Here is a 23,981-nt window from a genome sequence, read left to right on the forward strand (position 1 = left end):
GAAAAACTTTTAATAGCTGCAATTTTTAAACTTTTAAAGTCGTTTCCTCAAACGAAGAAAACGATTTTGAAAAACATATTTCGTATGGGTATTTTTTATGTCAAACCCCAACTATCATCACCAGTGCGTCACCGGGGTTCCTAAATCGACCTGCTTCCATAAATAATTTTATTTGAGTCGAGATATGTTCATCTTAATTTAAAAGTTTAAAACATCCAAATCTTTCTGGTCAGCGTGATAATTACTTGAAAAAATACCAAATTTGTAAAAGTCATAAAGTATGAATAAGGAAATACAATTTTAATGGAGTGCTTGAAATGCAATCGTGTAACTGAGATATTTCAGGAAAACCAACGTATGAGATACCAGAACGAGTTTACATTAAAACACACACATTATTAATACACGTTTTCGATAATATTTTTATACACACTAATAATGGAAAATGAAAATCTGCATTTTAATCAAATCTCCTACCCTCTTCACACACACACACACACACACACACACACACACACACACACACACACACACACACACACACACACACACACACACACACATATATATATATATATAATTTATTTTATTCTTAACAGAGAATACTCACCCGCTATCTCATACATTCCAACTGAGAAATCTTCATGAAATGACGCATGCGCAGTCTTTGAAGTCGTTTAGAAAGAGTTAATTTTACTGACCCTTCACTCGTTTAAAACTTTATATACGAAATAATTAACTGTTCTTTTCTAATTTTCACATATTTTACGGCCGAGGGATGGCTCTTTCAGGTGATATCAGTCTCGACCCTGTTCGATGTGTGTGTGGAAAGGTTTATCGACATATACAAAAATACGGATACACTAACAGACGTTTGAAGTTTATATAATAGATAATCGTTCATTTAAGTGTAATTATTTGTGTGTCTCTTGCATATAGTTTAGGATATTTTCGGTGTAGTTTAACAATTCTTTTAATGTTCAGTTGTTCCCATGATTATTGAAATATACTATTTCATCTGTCCAGTTCAAATATTATGAGGATATATAATATTTTATGTGTCGATTTTCAATATTTATTCCAACAGTTCTCAATACGTGAGTAAACCTTGATAGTAAGTTATAAAAATATATGAAAATTAAGCTTTACATAAATACTCCACGTTTCATTCTTGTAAGAAAGTGTCTGGCTAAAATGCATAGAATTTGTTTTCGTCTTGTTCTTATATTTTCACATGGTGTTTAGTTTAGCTAGCACAGCAATCACATTCATTCAGCCGGTCTCTGCTTTATCGTTATTTTCATGGCAAGTGCTCGATTGAACTCCAAACTATGGTCCCCTCTTGATAAACTTGGACGAAAAACACTCGACTAGTTACAATCACTATAAACTATTTCTCTACTCTCTATTTGTGCTAAATCTAAACTTAGATTTCATTAACAAAGCTTTTTTCCCAGAACTACCAACTTGTGGAACACTGTTCCGCTGGCCAGTTTCCCGTTTGGCTACAACATCGTAGTCCTCAAGTCCAATCTAAACAAGTTCTAGTTGAGGTTGTCCTCATAAATAATCAAATTCTACCCAATTTGCACCAATAATGATTACTATACTGACACCTTACATTCATGAAACCTTGTCCTCAAGTGGACTTCTGGCCTTGATAAGTGGTAACTTCCAAGTAAAAAAAAATGTTTTACCTCTAGCTAGCCAAACAATCACATTTATTTTATTACCACCTGAATTGAAGTGACTGTGTTCCAATACGGCAAATGTTTAAATATTCCCTATTCAAATTAATAAGAACAATAAAATTCAAGGATTATTGCAACAAATTCCTACGCTAATTGAAACAAAAACATATAAAAATTAAGAGATATAAAAAATCTAGATCAAAGCCGATAAGTGTGCAAACATATAAAAAGTGTTCGATGGAGTGTTGAAAAAAGTGTTCGATGGAGTGTTAGAAAAAGTGTTCGATGGAGTGTTGGAAAAAAGTCACGAACAAAATTTTGAAAAGATGTTTCCGATACAGAGTCAGATATTAAGAGAGACACGCACTTTTCTACTAGATTGGAAACCAAAGACTCAGTTGGTAAGATTGATAAGGAGAATGCTTATATCTTAATCCAAAGTTATAAAAGGAACTTCTAGAACAATAAGATGTCCAGCCTGATTAAGCCACACTCAGAAAACGGGTTACGTTTAAATTTGGTTACAAGAACTTTCTGTTTTTGGCCTCTTACTTGTTAGTTGGCAATCTTTGTGTAAATTGTCATTTTAATTCATTTATTAGATTTTCAGTTGAAATTACAAAATAGTTAAAAAAAAGTCCCTGCTGTATTACGTGTGGCTTTCTAAAAAACTTCTACAGTTTACTGGTCGTGTTGAAATAAAAAGATTATTAGGAGAAAGGAATTTTTAAATATTAATAGAGGGAGGGCATTTTTTTAACTATTTTTTCCTTTGACCTTACAATGAAATTAATACATTTGTGAAATTAAAATCTTCGTCAAAAGTTATATTACGACTGAACTTAATATCTGGAAGCGCATTTGTCTGGACACCATTTGCTTCGATTGTAGTTTTGGTTTACCATTAATTCTTATTGTTCGGGTCTCATGTTTATAAACTGTGAAAATTAATATTTGCAAAATTTCCGTTAAAATATAAATTGCAGCGTGTTCTTTTGTAAAAAAAAGATAAACGGAAAACAATTTTGACATTATTGTTTACTTTTATGGAATGTATACTGGCGTACCAAAATATATTAGAGTTATATAGTTAGTATTTAAATATATTAAAGTTATATAGTTGGTATCTTCTATTTCGAAGACGGTGTTTGGAGAGGAAGAAATTTCGGAACAAATGTAATAATTTCTTGTAATAATTGAAATCAGGGAAATATTTTCAGGAAACATGAATATACATAACCAAATTTTACCTAATTTACACCATTAAGGATTACTACACTACCACCTTACAGTCATTAACTCTAATGCACGAGTAGTGTATCCCTTGTAAAAAATAGCTATAATATTAAGAATAAACAGGAAAGAGCAGAAACTATATAATCCTAATATATAACGCTAAATATTATAATAATTAGCAATCATGATCATCATGACGGGCTCCTTGCCTGGACCAATGTGACTCTACCTCTCCAGAGTTTCCTGTCTTCAATCAGCTGCCTCAGGTCTTCAGGTTTACAGTTGGCGTTGTGTGCTATTTGCTGGATTACGTGGATCTAGACCGTCCTTTGCTTGCGCGTCCGTATCGTGGGGTCCATAGCAATACATCACTCACCAATTAATACTTGCTCCTCAGACAATGACCAGCAAATCGTAGGCGTCTTTCTCTGATGGTATTAGATATGGCAGGTAGGTTGCCATGACATTGTTGCTTCATGGGATGATTTTGCCAAGATATATTCAATACTGTTCGTAGCATACGAGTGTATGTGCCGACTAGTTTTCTTTCCAATCCTTTGGTGAGTGTCCAGGTTTTAGCACCGTAAACAAGAACATACTCTTCCACTTAATTAACAATATTAACAGCAATAACGATAATGATAAGGAATTCCGTGAGATCACCGAAGTTAAACGACGGTGTAGCCTGGTTAATTGCAAAAGTGATAAAATAATACCAGGTGCTGCATGTGCTCTGAAGCCGGGAGAAGGATGGACGTCGCTGGCTATTCTTCTCCAAACTGCAGAAAATAATGCAGAAAACACTCATCTATCATCTATCCAATAAAATTATGCTTTTAAACAAGGTATACACCCACACCCGAAATATAACAAAACAGTACACGCGTTATGTTCTTTTTAACAAATAAATAATAAAAATTTTTCATTTATCTTCATTTTTATTTCAATAAAATAACAACATTAACAAGAAATATCAACGATCACTTATAAAAAAATATAATATAATAAATATAATAACAAGAAATATCAACGATCACTTACAAAAAATATAATATAATAAATATAATCACAAGAAATATCAACGATCACTTACAAAAAATATAATATAATAAATATAATAACAAGAAATATCAACGATCACTTACAAAAAATATAATATAATAAATATAATAACAAGAAATATCAACGATCACTTACAAAAAATATAATATAATAAATATAATAACAAGAAATATCAACGATCACTTACAAAAAATATAATATAATAAATATAATAACAAGAAATATCAACGATCACTTATAAAAAATATAATATAATAAATATAATAACAAGAAATATCAACGATCACTTACAAAAAATATAATATAATAAATATAATAACAAGAAATATCAACGATCACTTACAAAAAATATAATATAATAAATATAATAACAAGAAATATCAACGATCACTTACAAAAAATATAATATAATAAATATAATAACAAGAAATATCAACGATCACTTACAAAAAATATAATATAATAAATATAATAACAAGAAATATCAACGATCACTTACAAAAAATATAATATAATAAATATAATAACAAGAAATATCAACGATTACTTACAAAAAATATAATATAATAAATATAATAACAAGAAATATCAATGATCACTTACAAAAAATATAATATAATAAATATAATAACAAGAAATATCAACGATCACTTACAAAAAATATAATATAATAAATATAATAACAAGAAATATCAACGATCACTTACAAAAAATATAATATAATAAATATAATAACAAGAAATATCAACGATAACTTACAAAAAATATAATATAATAAATATAATAACAAGAAATATCAACGATCACTTACAAAAAATATAATATAATAATTATAATAACAAGAAATATCAACGATCACTTACAAAAAATATAATATAATAAATATAATAACAAGAAATATCAACGATCACTTACAAAAAATATAATATAATAAATATAATAACAAGAAATATCAACGACTACTTACAAAAAATATAATATAATAAATATAATAACAAGAAATATCAACGATCACTTACAAAAAAATATAATATAATAAATATAATAACAAGAAATATATACGATCACTTATAAAAAAATATAATATAATAAATATAATAACAAGAAATATCAACGATCACTTATAAAAAATATAATATAATAAATATAATAACAAGAAATATCAACGATCACTTACAAAAATATAATATAATAAATATAATAACAAGAAATATCAACGATCACTTATAAAAAAAATATAATACAATAAATATAATCACAAGAAATATCAACGATCACTTACAAAAAATATAATATAATAAATATAATAACAAGAAATATCAACGATCACTTATAAAAAATATAATATAATAAATATAATAACAAGAAATATCAACGATCACTTATAAAAAATATAATATAGTAAATATAATAACAAGAAATATCAACGATCACTTACAAAAAATATAATATAATAAATATAATAACAAGAAATATCAACGATCACTTACAAAAATATAATATAATAAATATAATAACAAGAAATATCAACGATCACTTATAAAAAAAATATAATATAATAAATATAATAACAAGAAATATCAACGATCACTTACAAAAAATATAATATAATAAATATAATAACAAGAAATATCAACGATCACTTACAAAAATATAATATAATAAATATAATAACAAGAAATATCAACGATCACTTATAAAAAAATATAATATAATAAATATAATAACAAGAAATATCAACGATCACTTATAAAAAAATATAATATAGTAAATATAATAACAAGAAATATCAACGATCACTTACAAAAAATATAATATAATAAATATAATAACAAGAAATATCAACGATCACTTACAAAAAATATAATATAATAAATATAATAACAAGAAATATCAACGATCACTTACAAAAAATATAATATAATAAATATAATAACAAGAAATATCAACGATCACTTACAAAAAATATAATATAATAAATATAATAACAAGAAATATCAACGATCACTTACAAAAAATATAATATAATAAATATAATAACAAGAAATATCAATGATCACTTATAAAAAAAATATAATATAATAAATATAATAACAAGAAATATCAACGATCACTTACAAAAAATATAATATAATAAATATAATAACAAGAAATATCAACGATCACTTACAAAAAATATAATATAATAAATATAATAACAAGAAATATAAACGATCACTTACAAAAAATATAATATAATAAATATAATAACAAGAAATATCAACGATCACTTACAAAAAATATAATATAATAAATATAATAACAAGAAATATCAACGATCACTTACAAAAAATATAATATAATAAATATAATAACAAGAAATATCAACGATCACTTACAAAAAATATAATATAATAAATATAATAACAAGAAATATCAACGACTACTTACAAAAAATATAATATAATAAATATAATAACAAGAAATATCAACGATCACTTACAAAAAATATAATATAATAAATATAATAACAAGAAATATCAACGATCACTTACAAAAAATATAATATAATAAATATATTAACAAGAAATATCAACAATCACTTACAAAAAATATAATATAATAAATATAATAACAAGAAATATCAACGATCACTTACAAAAAATATAATATAATAAATATAATCACAAGAAATATCAACGATCACTTACAAAAAATATAATATAATAAATATAATAACAAGAAATATCAACGATCACTTACAAAAAATATAATATAATACATATAATAACAAGAAATATCAACGATCACTTACAAAAAATATAATATAATAAATATAATAACAAGAAATATCAACGATCACTTATAAAAAAATATAATATAATAAATATAATAACAAGAAATATCAACGATCACTTATAAAAAAATATAATATAATAAATATAATAACTAGAAATATCAACGATCACTTATAAAAGATATAATATAATAAATATAATAACAAGAAATATCAACGATCACTTATAAAAAAATATAATATAATAAATATAATAACTAGAAATATCAACGATCACTTATAAAAAATATAATATAATAAATATAATAACAAGAAATATCAACGATCACTTACAAAAAATATAATATAATAAATATAATAACAAGAAATATCAACGATCAGTTATAAAAAAATATAATATAATAAATATAATAACAAGAAATATCAACGATCACTTACAAAAAATATAATATAATAAATATAATAACAAGAAATATCAACGACTACTTACAAAAAATATAATATAATACATATAATAACAAGAAATATCAACGATCACTTACAAAAAAAATATAATATAATAAATATAATAACAAGAAATATCAACGATCACTTACAAAAAATATAATATAATAAATATAATAACAAGAAATATCAACGATCACTTACAAAAAATATAATATAATAAATATAATAACAAGAAATATCAACGATCACTTATAAAAAAAATATAATATAATAAATATAATAACAAGAAATATCAACGATCACTTATAAAAAATATAATATAATAAATATAATAACTAGAAATATCAACGATCACTTATAAAAGATATAATATAATAAATATAATAACAAGAAATATCAACGATCACTTATAAAAAAATATAATATAATAAATATAATAACTAGAAATATCAACGATCACTTATAAAAAATATAATATAATAAATATAATAACAAGAAATATCAACGATCACTTACAAAAAATATAATATAATAAATATATTAACAAGAAATATCAACGATCACTTACAAAAATATAATATAATAAATATAATAACAAGAAATATCAACGATCACTTACAAAAAATATAATATAATAAATATAATAACAAGAAATATCAACGATCACTTACAAAAAATATAATATAATAAATATAATAACAAGAAATATCAACGATCACTTACAAAAAATATAATATAATAAATATAATAACAAGAAATATCAACGATCACTTATAAAAAAAATATAATATAATAAATATAATAACAAGAAATATCAACGATCACTTACAAAAAATATAATATAATAAATATAATAACTAGAAATATCAACGATCACTTATAAAAGATATAATATAATAAATATAATAACAAGAAATATCAACGATCACTTACAAAAAATATAATATAATAAATATAATAACAAGAAATATCAACGATCACTTACAAAAAATATAATATAATAAATATAATAACAAGAAATATCAACGATCACTTACAAAAAATATAATATAATAAATATAATAACAAGAAATATCAACGACTACTTACAAAAAATATAATATAATAAATATAATAACAAGAAATATCAACGATCACTTACAAAAAAAATATAATATAATAAATATAATAACAAGAAATATCAACGATCACTTATAAAAAAAATATAATATAATAAATATAATAACAAGAAATATCAACGATCACTTACAAAAAATATAATTTAATAAATATAATAACTAGAAATATCAACGATCACTTATAAAAGATATAATATAATAAATATAATAACAAGAAATATCAACGATCACTTACAAAAAATATAATATAATAAATATAATAACAAGAAATATCAACGATTACTTACAAAAAATATAATATAATAAATATAATAACAAGAAATATCAACGATCACTTACAAAAAATATAATATAATAAATATAATAACAAGAAATATCAACGATCACTTACAAAAAATATAATATAATAAATATAATAACAAGAAATATCAACGATCACTTACAAAAAATATAATATAATAAATATAATAACAAGAAATATCAACGATCACTTACAAAAAATATAATATAATAAATATAATAACAAGAAATATCAACGATCACTTACAAAAAATATAATATAATAAATATAATAACAAGAAATATCAACGATCACTTACAAAAAATATAATATAATAAATATAATAACAAGAAATATCAACGATCACTTACAAAAAATATAATATAATAAATATAATAACAAGAAATATCAACGATCACTTACAAAAAATATAATATAATAAATATAATAACAAGAAATATCAACGATCACTTACAAAAAATATAATATAATAAATATAATAACAAGAAATATCAACGATCACTTACAAAAAATATAATATAATAAATATAATAACAAGAAATATCAACGATCACTTACAAAAAATATAATATAATAAATATAATAACAAGAAATATTAACGATCACTTACAAAAAATATAATATAATAAATATAATAACAAGAAATATCAACGATCACTTACAAAAAATATAATATAATAAATATAATAACAAGAAATATCAACGATCACTTATAAAAAATATAATATAATAAATATAATAAAAAGAAATATCAACGATCACTTACAAAAAATATAATATAATAAATATAATAACTAGAAATATCAACGATCACTTATAAAAAATATATAATATAATAAATATAATAACAAGAAATATCAACGATCACTTATAAAAAATATAATATAATAAATATAATAACAAGAAATATCAACGATCACTTACAAAAAATATAATATAATAAATATAATAACAAGAAATATCAATGATCACTTATAAAAAATATAATATAATAAATATAATAACAAGAAATATCAACGATCACTTACAAAAAATATAATATAATAAATATAATAACAAGAAATATCAACGATCACTTACAAAAATATAATATAATAAATATAATAACAAGAAATATCAACGATCACTTTTAAACAAATATAATATAATAAATATAATAACAAGAAATATCAACGATCACTTACAAAAAAAATATAATATAATAAATATAATAACAAGAAATATCAACGATCACTTACAAAAAATATAATATAATAAATATAATAACAAGAAATATCAACGATCACTTACAAAAAATATAATATAATAAATATAATAACTAGAAATATCAACAATCACTTACAAAAAATATAATATAATAAATATAATAACAAGAAATATCAACGATTACTTACAAAAAATATAATATAATAAATATAATAACAAGAAATATCAATGATCACTTACAAAAAATATAATATAATAAATATAATAACAAGAAATATCAACGATCACTTACAAAAAATATAATATAATAAATATAATAACAAGAAATATCAACGATCACTTACAAAAAATATAATATAATAAATATAATAACAAGAAATATCAACGATCACTTACAAAAAATATAATATAATAAATATAATAACAAGAAATATCAACGATCACTTACAAAAATATAATATAATAAATATAATAACAAGAAATATCAACGATCACTTACAAAAATATAATATAATAAATATAATAACAAGAAATATCAACGATCACTTACAAAAAATATAATATAATAAATATAATAACAAGAAATATCAACGACTACTTACAAAAAATATAATATAATAAATATAATAACAAGAAATATCAACGATCACTTACAAAAAAATATAATATAATAAATATAATAACAAGAAATATATACGATCACTTATAAAAAAATATAATATAATAAATATAATAACAAGAAATATCAACGATCACTTATAAAAAAATATAATATAATAAATATAATAACAAGAAATATCAACGATCACTTACAAAAATATAATATAATAAATATAATAACAAGAAATATCAACGATCACTTATAAAAAAAATATAATATAATAAATATAATAACAAGAAATATCAACGATCACTTACAAAAAATATAATATAATAAATATAATAACAAGAAATATCCACGATCACTTATAAAAAAATATAATATAATAAATATAATAACAAGAAATATCAACGATCACTTATAAAAAATATAATATAATAAATATAATAACAAGAAATATCAACGATCACTTACAAAAAATATAATATAATAAATATAATAACAAGAAATATCAACGATCACTTACAAAAAATATAATATAATAAATATAATAACTAGAAATATCAACGATCACTTATAAAAAATATATAATATAATAAATATAATAACAAGAAATATCAACGATCACTTATAAAAAATATAATATAATAAATATAATAACAAGAAATATCAACGATCACTTATAAAAAATATAATATAATAAATATAATAACAAGAAATATCAACGATCACTTACAAAAAATATAATATAATAAATATAATAACAAGAAATATCAACGATCACTTACAAAAAATATAATATAATAAATATAATAACAAGAAATATCAACGATCACTTACAAAAAATATAATATAATAAATATAATAACAAGAAATATCAACGATCACTTACAAAAAATATAATATAATAAATATAATAACAAGAAATATCAACGATCACTTACAAAAAATATAATATAATAAATATAATAACAAGAAATATCAACGATCACTTACAAAAAATATAATATAATAAATATAATAACAAGAAATATCAACGATCACTTACAAAAAATATAATATAATAAATATAATAACAAGAAATATCAACGATCACTTACAAAAAATATAATATAATAAATATAATAACAAGAAATATCAACGATCACTTACAAAAAATATAATATAATAAATATAATAACAAGAAATATCAACGATCACTTACAAAAAATATAATATAATAAATATAATAACAAGAAATATCAACGATCACTTACAAAAAATATAATATAATAAATATAATAACAAGAAATATCAACGATCACTTACAAAAAATATAATATAATAAATATAATAACAAGAAATATCAACGATCACTTACAAAAAATATAATATAATAAATATAATAACAAGAAATATCAACGATCACTTACAAAAAATATAATATAATAAATATAATAACAAGAAATATCAACGATCACTTATAAAAAATATAATATAATAAATATAATAACAAGAAATATCAACGATCACTTACAAAAAATATAATATAATAAATATAATAACTAGAAATATCAACGATCACTTATAAAAAATATATAATATAATAAATATAATAACAAGAAATATCAACGATCACTTATAAAAAATATAATATAATAAATATAATAACAAGAAATATCAACGATCACTTATAAAAAATATAATATAATAAATATAATAACAAGAAATATCAACGATCACTTACAAAAAATATAATATAATAAATATAATAACAAGAAATATCAACGATCACTTACAAAAAATATAATATAATAAATATAATAACAAGAAATATCAACGATCACTTACAAAAAATATAATATAATAAATATAATAACAAGAAATATCAACGATCACTTACAAAAAATATAATATAATAAATATAATAACAAGAAATATCAACGATCACTTTAAGTAATTCTTATTTCGGGCATTTTTTTACATTTTTTACACCAGCCCCCAAAAATGCAAAGACTTTAGAAATATATATCATTTGCGGATTATAGTTACACTCATGTAAAAAATACGATGCACGAAATAGGAATTTCTTATAAGTGATCGTTAATATTTCTCGTTGATGTTGTTATTCTATTGAAATAAAAAGGAAGATAAAAGCATATAGTTTAATATGTTATTGTACAAAGAAGGTAATGCGTATACTGTTTTGCTATATCATATACAAAATCGGTTGATCTTTTATTAAAAAAACAAAGACATTTTTATACGTGATTTATAAAAGAAAGGTATTCGATCTTCTTCATTTGTTACACTTTAATCTCAATTAATTTTATTGCGGACTATTATCCTCATCTTTTTAGCTGTTGTTTCATGACGTTTCGGGGACCGTGGCGTAGGGGATAGAGACGTTGAATCGCTACGATTCCAGGCGAGAATTATCTGAAGATTAGCTGAAAGTTAACCCTTCATGACCGAGTTTAACTAATTTGTTCAGTCGTAAATAAATGAATATGATGGCATAAATAAAGTGGGAATTGATTCAAACACGCCTTATACGTATTAGTTCAATATCTGGGTAGATGCCAGATACCCCCAGATTGCAGCTATCCACTGATTACAAGCAGTATGTCGCCATCTGTCTCTGAGAGTAGAGGATTTATTTGTTGTAAACACATTTCAAGCACTATGGATAATAATCAAGGTAAGTTTATGAAATGCAAAAATTCTCAGGGCTAATTTAACTATTTACATAATGAGAAATCATTATAGTGAAAAAAGTTTTAAAATCATAGTATCATTATTATTTCAACTAACTAAAATTAACAATAAATATTTTTTAATCATCTACATCATAAATCAGGAAGGCTTATTTATGAGTTTTAGAAATAAGATGTGGTAAATTATGCCAAAAGGTTTTTGTAGTTTGAAATATTTTTAAATTCAATTTAGTTTGCTGGGAACAATGTCGCTGAAAGTCATGTTTGTTATTTCGTATTGAAATAGATAACACTCTTTATAAGGGTTTCTGAATAGTTTAGTTTAACGGAAGGGAAAAGCAAACAACGTGAACACATGATTTATAAATGGTTATTTACTGTGGTCGTTATCAGGATGTTAAAGCGCTTTTCTAAATGGGGATGTTACTGTTCTTTAAACCAAACCAATATTCTGAAGTTCTATTCAATGTAATGTAAATCTGTAGTTCGCACTGCTGAATTTACACCATTCCGTTATTCTCTGATTATTTTCCGGAAAATTGACAACATATAACTGAACTTTACTAAGTGGTTTTTATTAAATTTGTAAGTAGAATGAAACATATAAGAAATAGTATGAGTTAGGAAAGTAAATAATATTCCGTGGCTTAAGGAAATTATTCTTATTAATGACTTCAGGCGGTGTCCGTGGATTTTGTGGTTTGTGAGGAAACTTTGTTGCAGGAGAGTTAAAATTTTGGTAGTTTCTTTGTAGTATTGACGTATTTGAGAGAGTTAGCTTAGTCAGAATAAATGTAATGAATTGTTTACCGGAATGAACTATGAATGCATTTGAGAAAAACGCTTTAGTAGTTTGTAAGATGACCATTTAAGATATTCGGTTGCTTTACTATGATTTTCAATATGTTGTGAAAATATTGTATGCTTCGGTCTATTATAAAAGAGAAGTATTTTGTGGACTAGAAATTTGCGAAACAAGCAATGTGGATAGATTCGATCGGCGGAATGAGATTTTCTCACATCGCAGCGATGATGTTATCAACGTTTATTATGACTGAGACCGATTCCTGGGTCTCCATCTTACATATTAACTTCAAATTAAAGTAAGCGATGAAAATTTCTTGTTTTCATTTCCAAATCAACTTCACAGATTTTGTGTATGACATTCCACAAACAAAGTATTGAGCAGAGTAAATTAAATTTATATAATTGTAAAACAGGCTAAGCGATGGGACATAGGGTTGATGGTAGAAAGGCTGTAGCTTGACAGACTGTGCGGTACATACTATATTGGAAACTCTTTTCTTGGACAAAAAGTGAAAAACTAATGGTAAATGCACCAGCCTAGATGTAGTGACAATAATCCATGAATAGACAAATTGTGGCATAGGTCATTTTGTGGTGTGAGTAATTTTCTAGCAGGGTATAGGAATCCCACCTTTTTATAGGAGCCTTGACCATGTCCTAAATGTATTTGTTTAAACCCACTAATCTATTAAGCAATTGTTTTATTGCAATAAAATATGCAATTGTATAAAATACCAACACGAACATATAAAAACTATTTTTAAAATAACGACAACTACACTGCATTTTCGTTTCATCTTAAATGCGTCGACAATTTTAACCTTCGTTAATTGCTGATAGAAAATGAATTACTTTGAGGTTTTGCAAAATTCAAAGGAAGTTTAAAGCATTGAAAATGTTGAATAGAAAATAATTTCTGGTATTAAGATTCTTAAAAAATACTTTGTATTGAAATATTGACTTTCTTAAAAATAATCGAATAATTATTCAAAACAAATAGCATTAAAACACTAGTTATAATTTTATCTAAATTAAATTAAAATTTTCATGTAAAAATCTTATTTGGTAAATAAAAAATTAGGATACTCTTGCAAAATTTACCCCGTATCCCCGAAATCATCCGTAAATTATGGTTTAGGTGTTCAAATCGCATTTTTTTTTGCATTAAAGTGAAATTGTTAAATTCACACTAACGTAATGTACTTGCAATAACCCTTATCCCTGAGCGGCTTCCGGGCCTTGATAAGTGGTGATCACTGTGTAAAAAAACAAACTCATTTTTGAGTGGCGGTGGTATTTTATTCTGTTTATTTTTTAACATTTGTTGACAAAAAATAATTTTTTGTGCTTTCACTTAAAGTTTCTTATAAAAAAACTTCTGTTTACAAAAAAAAAAAAATAACCGTTTACTACCGACTGTAAGTTTTCTTGAAAAAATACTGTACTTTCACCTAAAGATTTACGGTTTCGCGAAAACCAATAACTTTTGTTGATAAAAAATTGAAAGATATAATAAAAGGTAATAAACAATACAAAATGCAACTTTTCTTGAAATAAGTAAATATTTCAATAAATTTACACTAGATTCTTGTTATTTTTTTATTTACTGTATTTCTATTTTTCCGATTTGTTTGTTTTGAAATTTGTCTACGCCCGTTACTTTGTTCGGCTTAATCCAGTGACCGCAGATCGAGTCTGAACTAGAATTGACGGAAAATCCCAAAGATTTGAGTCAAATTCTGAAAGAATACCAAATATTTTTAAAAAAATCGAAACAAAACAGAATGCACAAAAAATTCTCCCGTGCAACATCTAAAATGTTTATCTCAATGTTTCAATATTTATATTTTTCTAATCGCTTTGCACGTCTTCTTTTTTTATAGATCCTACACGAATCGGTGATACCTGTGAAAAGACAATACACTGCCAAGCAAATTTAAACAATTCCGTTTGTGCCAACAATCGGACATGTATATGCACTGGAGAATTTCAGAGCGGACCACATCCAACCAGATGTGTTAATAGTAAGTTATTCGCAGGTTTGCTGCTAAGAAAAATATATGAATGTTTACCATGTAGATCAGTGGTTCCCAAACTATTTTAACATGATGGCACACTATTGAGCATTTTTCTTAAATTTTCGCAACACAAAAATTAATTTTGTACTCATAAAGCCTTTTAGCAATGAAAAAAGAACACATATGGAAAATATTTATTCACATAAATCAGCATGTTCGGTATTCAGTATCTGGAATAGAACAATCAAGTTGAATGTCAGTGGGACGATTATTCCTGATGCTTCTTAATTACTGCTGCAATATGTTGACGAATGTGTTATACGATCCAGTGCTAGATATCGGCAGGCAACGCCGGGAAGAAAAACATTCAATTGCACACACGCAAATGGATTCAAATGGCGTTGCTTGCCAATTTACTACAAATAATCATTCTTTTAATTTTGTGTCACATTTTATTTATTTATTTTATGAGTCAAAATACATTCACTTGGAAGATAATCTATACTGCCATGACATAAACTTAGATTAACTTGAAATTGTCTTTTTGTCTTACAACTTGTGTAGTTAAGAATCGTTTTGGTATCGAAATCGAACCTGAATACTTCAGCACCGACGCCGATTCTCGATACTTAGAAATACTTTTTATATTACGATTAATCGTCCTATGACGTAGGACCATAACAATCTTACCAATTAGTATGCACGGAACACTTACATGCCAGAAATTTGGCGATTTTGAATGTAGGGGCATCATCATGATTAAGAAATTAACTGTCTCCATTAAACCAAAGGAAATTAATTGACTTATTTCTGTTATCTCTGCACAGCACATCAGTATATATTCTGCGAGACACAATGTGTCACAGCACGATGGTTGGGAACCACTGGTGTAGATGACCGAGAGCGAAACATTTAATATCTCGTCCTTTGCGAATGAGTTTATTTATTGCTAATCGTCTGAAGTTCCCCTAGCAGGGAATATCGACCCAACAACTTTTATTCGGCCAGAGTGTTCTTTCTCTAGCCCTCTTCCAACTTTTCTAAATCCCACTTTCCTGATTATATAATACTTGCTTTAACATGATTCATCACAAACTACGAAATACTGACTACATTTTCGTTTCAACATCGATTTCGCATTATAAATCAGACAGCAGTAAAAAAAAAAGAGTAAAAGGAATATATATATATATATATATATATATAGATAGATATATGAGCAAATAGTTATAAAACATGTTAAAAAGCACCTTGAAAAAGAGTTAAAACATGTTTAATCTGAAAAGGAAACATTTGATAAGTGGATAGTCCTTAATCCGGCGACTTTCGAAGAAATACTTTCCTTGTCATCAGAGGGTAGGAATTAGCAAAATGCGGGATCGGATTTTGCATACAAAAGTATTTGATGAAACTCCAAGTAAGTAAAAGATCTTACTTGATAACAAAAAATGAAGCAGAGGGAATATAGTGAAGAAAAAGGTAATTAAACGTGAATGGATAGTCTGGTGAAAGGTAAATAATCCAATGACATTAAAATCCAAAAATATAACTCCAAGAAAATTAATTGAATTTCCATTTGCACATTGATGAGAAAGAAAGTATTTCTTCGAAACTCCACGGATTAAGGACTATCCACTTATCAATTGTTTCCTTTTCAGATTAAATATGTTTTAACTCTTTTTCAAAGTGTTTTTGTAGCATGTTTTGTTAACTGTTTGCTCTTATTATAAGCTCTATCTCCTAGTTGGTTTTATCGAGCTTTTACATCTGGTTGATATTACTTTATAAATATTAATTCTTTAATATTTATAATTCACTTTAGTTTTACCATCTTGTATCATTTTGGTAAGTTTAATTGTAATTTTTATTTTATATATATATATATATATATATATATATATATATATATATATATATACTTTGGAGTCACTACTTATCAAGGCCTGCAAGCTACTCGAGGATAAGGGTACATGAATGACAGATGGAAGTGTAGTAATCGTTAATGGTGTAAATTGGGTAGAATTTGATGATTTATAGGAAGTGCTCAACAAAAACTTGTTTACATTGAATTTGAAGGCTACCATGTTGTATTCAACCGGGAAGCACGCTAACAGAACTGTGTTTCTCAGGTTGGAAGTCCCGGGAACGAAGTTTTGTTCATGGAGTTTGCTTTTAGATTTCGGCGCAGATGGAGAGTGTAATAAATCGCGTTTTAAATCAGAGTTTGAGGACCATGGATTGGACTACAGTCGAGTACTTGCCATGAAATAATAATAGTGGGGAAGAGGGAACAAGTAAGAAAATAGATTTCGAAGCTGGATAGGGCGCACCAAGAAGCTCCTTCCCAGATATAGTAACAGTACTCCATTTTAAGGCCTACCTGGTTCTTATACAAATAGACGAATGGATCGGCAATGAGAAACCTTCTGGAGGGGTAGAGTGATGCCACCATTTCATCAGCGATCTTCGCAACAGATTTGATGATTTGAGATGCGCAATTACTGTAATATTAAGCAACCCGTTAGACTGATGTTTCCTAATAAATTAATACTATATATATATATATATATATATATATATATATATATATATATATATATATATAGTGCCACGCAAAAGTATTGGATACATTACATTTTTCTTCATAAATTTAATTAGGGTTCAAGATTTTACCTAAAATTTGGTCAGTATATTCCTATTACTATTCTAAATTATATTTATTGACTATTTATTTGTAACGCAAATTTAAAAAAAAAAAACATATTTTTGAGGTCATTTATTTATATTGGTAGTGTAGAAGAAAATGTATAAATGTTTCTTAAGAAATACGTATTAAAAAATTGAGAATAAATTAAAAAAAATGAAGATGGTGGGTAAATCGCCGTTTTAAAATGCTCTTATGGTTGTCAACTGGTTAAAGTAGATTTATTTTTAAGAAAATTGCGTTAAAATAACTTAAACGTAATACAGAAATGCACGATGTAAAAACAATGCAGAAAGTATTAACAATTGTTTATTTTGATAATTTAAACGTGAAAAAAGGCAATTGGGACGCTGAAAACGTACACAGTAAAACAATACATTTTATTATCACTGTTTATGTACGCATGCGCAACCGGAAGTCATAAACCCGATGTTAGGTTACAACACCCGTTATCAGGTCATTTAAGTTTTATAATTAAATATATATATATATATATATGTGTGTGTGTGTGTGTGTGTGTGTGTGTGTGTGTGATCTTCTATAATATAAATCTCACTTGTCTGTTTAAATGTATGTATGTATGTTTGTATGCCTGTCTAAAACTTTCAACAGAGGGGAGGATTTTCATAAGATTTGTATCGTTTCACAAAATTGGTATCGGGCGACAAATATCGAAATACCAGCTGAAGTACCCGGCGTTGCCAGGTTGTATATAATATATTTGAATATTTTGTTCCAACACATTATAAATACAGATTAAACAAAATATAAATTCATAATGAATTCTTTTTCCACACACTCCATGTGGTGGGAGCAGTAGTGCTTTTTATTTTATAGAGGTTCCGCCAGTAGACCGAATCGTTTTTTATAGTTTAATCTTTTATCTTCTAGTCCTTCTTTCACAATATGATGTAAGAATTGCAATTATTTTATATTTTAGTGCCGATCTGAAAACTGTTAAATCTTTGGTTTAAGTACTTAATGTACTATATATATATAAAGATGGCATTAGTAATATATTCTGGTAATGAAAGAATTAAAATTCGGTTTCCACCAGTGCCTATCTGAAAACTGGTAAATGGATCTCTAGCATTAATTTTGAAGAACCTTGTGTGACCTCTAGCACATAAACAACATTTTTTGTGTGACCTCTAACAGGTTTGTAAATGTAGAGATTTTCAGGACTTCCAATGCGTGAGAAACCAACATACAGCTGACCATGAGAAAAGCAAGGTGTCTGAAGATTAAGTCCAACAACTTTTAGGTATTTGAGCTTTACTTATATACATGCCAAAACTAATTTTTGTTGCAAATTGTAAACGCTTGAACTGAAATGGCATGTCAGAAGGAATCAGAGCAATCCGAGGAATTAACACTTTCACCCTTAAAATGTTCAGTTATTATAATGGCTTCCAGAACATTAGTTTTCAAAGATTGTTTTGCTAACTGTGTGCCATTGTACAATTTAGGTGGATCAATATTTCTTAATAATATAACTGGGACTCCTTCCGTTAATATCAGGTTATGATGTGGCATTCCAGGTGGCTATAGTGAATTTAGAAATTCCACAGGAAATTCTACTGCCTGATCTTATCAATAACGCAATCAAAGGATTGATAAGAATGCTTTAACCCAAGCAACTCTTGCAAAGGATTACAATTGATCAGTTATGTTACCATGGAAACAATGTAAACTTTTTAAAAATAATTTCAAACAACGAATACTTTTTAATGATAAACAATATTAATATAAATAAAAATATTAAATTCTCAGAATATATAAAAATTTTAAACAATATAAATAGAACTTTTCATAGTTATAAACTACGAAACCTTTTTTTAAGCAATATAAAAATAGAACGTTTTATTATTTGAAACTATGAAAACTTTTTTAAAGCAATATAAAAATAGAAAGTTTTATTATTTGAAACTATGAAAACTTTTTGAAAGCAATATAAAAATAGAACTTTTTATTATTTGAAACTATGAAAACTTTTTTAAAGCAATATAAAAATAGAACGTTTTATTATTTGAAACTATGAAAACTTTTTTAAAGCAATATAAAAATAGAACGTTTTATTATTTGAAACTATGAAAACTTTTTTAAAGCAATATAAAAATAGAACGTTTTATTATTTGAAACTATGAAAACTTTTTTAAAGCAATATAAAAATAGAACTTTTTATTATTTGAAACTATGAAAACTTTTTTAAAGCAATATAAAAATAGAAAGTTTTATTATTTGAAACTATGAAAACTTTTTGAAAGCAATATAAAAATAGAACTTTTTATTATTTGAAACTATGAAAACTTTTTTAAAGCAATATAAAAATAGAACTTTTTATTATTTGAAACTATGAAAACTTTTTTAAAGCAATATAAAAATAGAACTTTTTATTATTTGAAACTATGAAAACTTTTTTAAAGCAATATAAAAATAGAACTTTTTATTATTTGAAACTATGAAAACTTTTTTAAAGCAATATAAAAATAGAACTTTTTATTATTTGAAACTATGAAAACTTTTTTAAAGCAATATAAAAATAGAACGTTTTATTATTTGAAACTATGAAAACTTTTTGAAAGCAATATAAAAATAGAACTTTTTATTATTTGAAACTATGAAAACTTTTTTAAAGCAATATAAAAATAGAAAGTTTTATTATTTGAAACTATGAAAACTTTTTGAAAGCAATATAAAAATAGAACGTTTTATTATTTGAAACTATGAAAACTTTTTTAAAGCAATATAAAAATAGAACGTTTTATTATTTGAAACTATGAAAACTTTTTTAAAGCAATATAAAAATAGAAAGTTTTATTATTTGAAACTATGAAAACTTTTTTAAAGCAATATAAAAATAGAAAGTTTTATTATTTGAAACTATGAAAACTTTTTGAAAGCAATATAAAAATAGAACGTTTTATTATTTGAAACTATGAAAACTTTTTTAAAGCAATATAAAAATAGAAAGTTTTATTATTTGAAACTATGAAAACTTTTTGAAAGCAATATAAAAATAGAACGTTTTATTATTTGAAACTATGAAAACTTTTTGAAAGCAATATAAAAATAGAACGTTTTATTATTTGAAACTATGAAAACTTTTTTAAAGCAATATAAAAATAGAACTTTTTATTATTTGAAACTATGAAAACTTTTTTTAAGCAATATAAAAATAGAACTTTTTATTATTTGAAACTATGAAAACTTTTTTAAAGCAATATAAAAATAGAAAGTTTTATTATTTGAAACTATGAAAACTTTTTTAAAGCAATATAAAAATAGAAAGTTTTATTATTTGAAACTATGAAAACTTTTTTAAAGCAATATAAAAATAGAAAGTTTTATTATTTGAAACTATGAAAACTTTTTGAAAGCAATATAAAAATAGAACGTTTTATTATTTGAAACTATGAAAACTTTTTTAAAGCAATATAAAAATAGAAAGTTTTATTATTTGAAACTATGAAAACTTTTTGAAAGCAATATAAAAATAGAACGTTTTATTATTTGAAACTATGAAAACTTTTTTAAAGCAATATAAAAATAGAAAGTTTTATTATTTGAAACTATGAAAACTTTTTGAAAGCAATATAAAAATAGAACGTTTTATTATTTGAAACTATGAAAACTTTTTTAAAGCAATATAAAAATAGAAAGTTTTATTATTTGAAACTATGAAAACTTTTTTAAAGCAATATAAAAATAGAACTTTTTATTATTTGAAACTATGAAAACTTTTTTAAAGCAATATAAAAATAGAACGTTTTATTATTTGAAACTATGAAAACTTTTTTAAAGCAATATAAAAATAGAAAGTTTTATTATTTGAAACTATGAAAACTTTTTTAAAGCAATATAAAAATAGGACTTTTTATTATTTGAAACTATGAAAACTTTTTTAAAGCAATATAAAAATAGAACGTTTTATTATTTGAAACTATGAAAACTTTTTTAAAGCAATATAAAAATAGAACTTTTTATTATTTGAAACTATGAAAACTTTTTTAAAGCAATATAAAAATAGAACGTTTTATTATTTGAAACTATGAAAACTTTTTTAAAGCAATATAAAAATAGAAAGTTTTATTATTTGAAACTATGAAAACTTTTTTAAAGCAATATAAAAATAGAACTTTTTATTATTTGAAACTATGAAAACTTTTTTAAAGCAATATAAAAATAGAACGTTTTATTATTTGAAACTATGAAAACTTTTTTAAAGCAATATAAAAATAGAACTTTTTATTATTTGAAACTATGAAAACTTTTTTTAAGCAATATAAAAATAGAACTTTTTATTATTTGAAACTATGAAAACTTTTTGAAAGCAATATAAAAATAGAACGTTTTATTATTTGAAACTATGAAAACTTTTTTAAAGCAATATAAAAATAGAAAGTTTTATTATTTGAAACTATGAAAACTTTTTTAAAGCAATATAAAAATAGAAAGTTTTATTATTTGAAACTATGAAAACTTTTTTAAAGCAATATAAAAATAGAAAGTTTTATTATTTGAAACTATGAAAACTTTTTTAAAGCAATATAAAAATAGAAAGTTTTATTATTTGAAACTATGAAAACTTTTTTAAAGCAATATAAAAATAGAACTTTTTATTATTTGAAACTATGAAAACTTTTTTAAAGCAATATAAAAATAGAAAGTTTTATTATTTGAAACTATGAAAACTTTTTTAAAGCAATATAAAAATAGAAAGTTTTATTATTTGAAACTATGAAAACTTTTTTAAAGCAATATAAAAATAGAAAGTTTTATTATTTGAAACTATGAAAACTTTTTTAAAGCAATATAAAAATAGAACTTTTTATTATTTGAAACTATGAAAACTTTTTTAAAGCAATATAAAAATAGAAAGTTTTATTATTTGAAACTATGAAAACTTTTTTAAAGCAATATAAAAATAGAACGTTTTATTATTTGAAACTATGAAAACTTTTTTAAAGCAATATAAAAATAGAAAGTTTTATTATTTGAAACTATGAAAACTTTTTTAAAGCAATATAAAAATAGAAAGTTTTATTATTTGAAACTATGAAAACTTTTTTAAAGCAATATAAAAATAGAAAGTTTTATTATTTGAAACTATGAAAACTTTTTGAAAGCAATATAAAAATAGAAAGTTTTATTATTTGAAACTATGAAAACTTTTTTAAAGCAATATAAAAATAGAAAGTTTTATTATTTGAAACTATGAAAACTTTTTGAAAGCAATATAAAAATAGAACTTTTTATTATTTGAAACTATGAAAACTTTTTTAAAGCAATATAAAAATAGAAAGTTTTATTATTTG

General features: G+C 23.5%; 1 protein-coding gene across 3 annotated transcripts in view; it reads left to right on the top strand.

Annotated features, from left to right (window-relative positions):
- LOC145246568 (uncharacterized) overlaps positions 1 to 23,981 on the top strand; it is an 896,698-nt gene that overhangs the window by 690,896 nt on the left and 181,821 nt on the right. For all 3 annotated transcript variants that reach the window (XM_080108171.1, XM_080108172.1, XM_080108173.1), the window contains one exon: positions 15,825 to 15,965. In XM_080108171.1, coding sequence (XP_079964297.1) covers positions 15,825 to 15,965 — 141 coding nt within the window. The remainder of the gene's footprint in view (positions 1 to 15,824; positions 15,966 to 23,981) is intronic.

This window comes from Euprymna scolopes, chromosome 24 (assembly GCF_053919585.1).
Source record: "Euprymna scolopes isolate OS-2025 chromosome 24, ASM5391958v1, whole genome shotgun sequence".
NCBI classification, from domain to species: Eukaryota; Metazoa; Mollusca; class Cephalopoda; order Sepiida; family Sepiolidae; genus Euprymna; species Euprymna scolopes.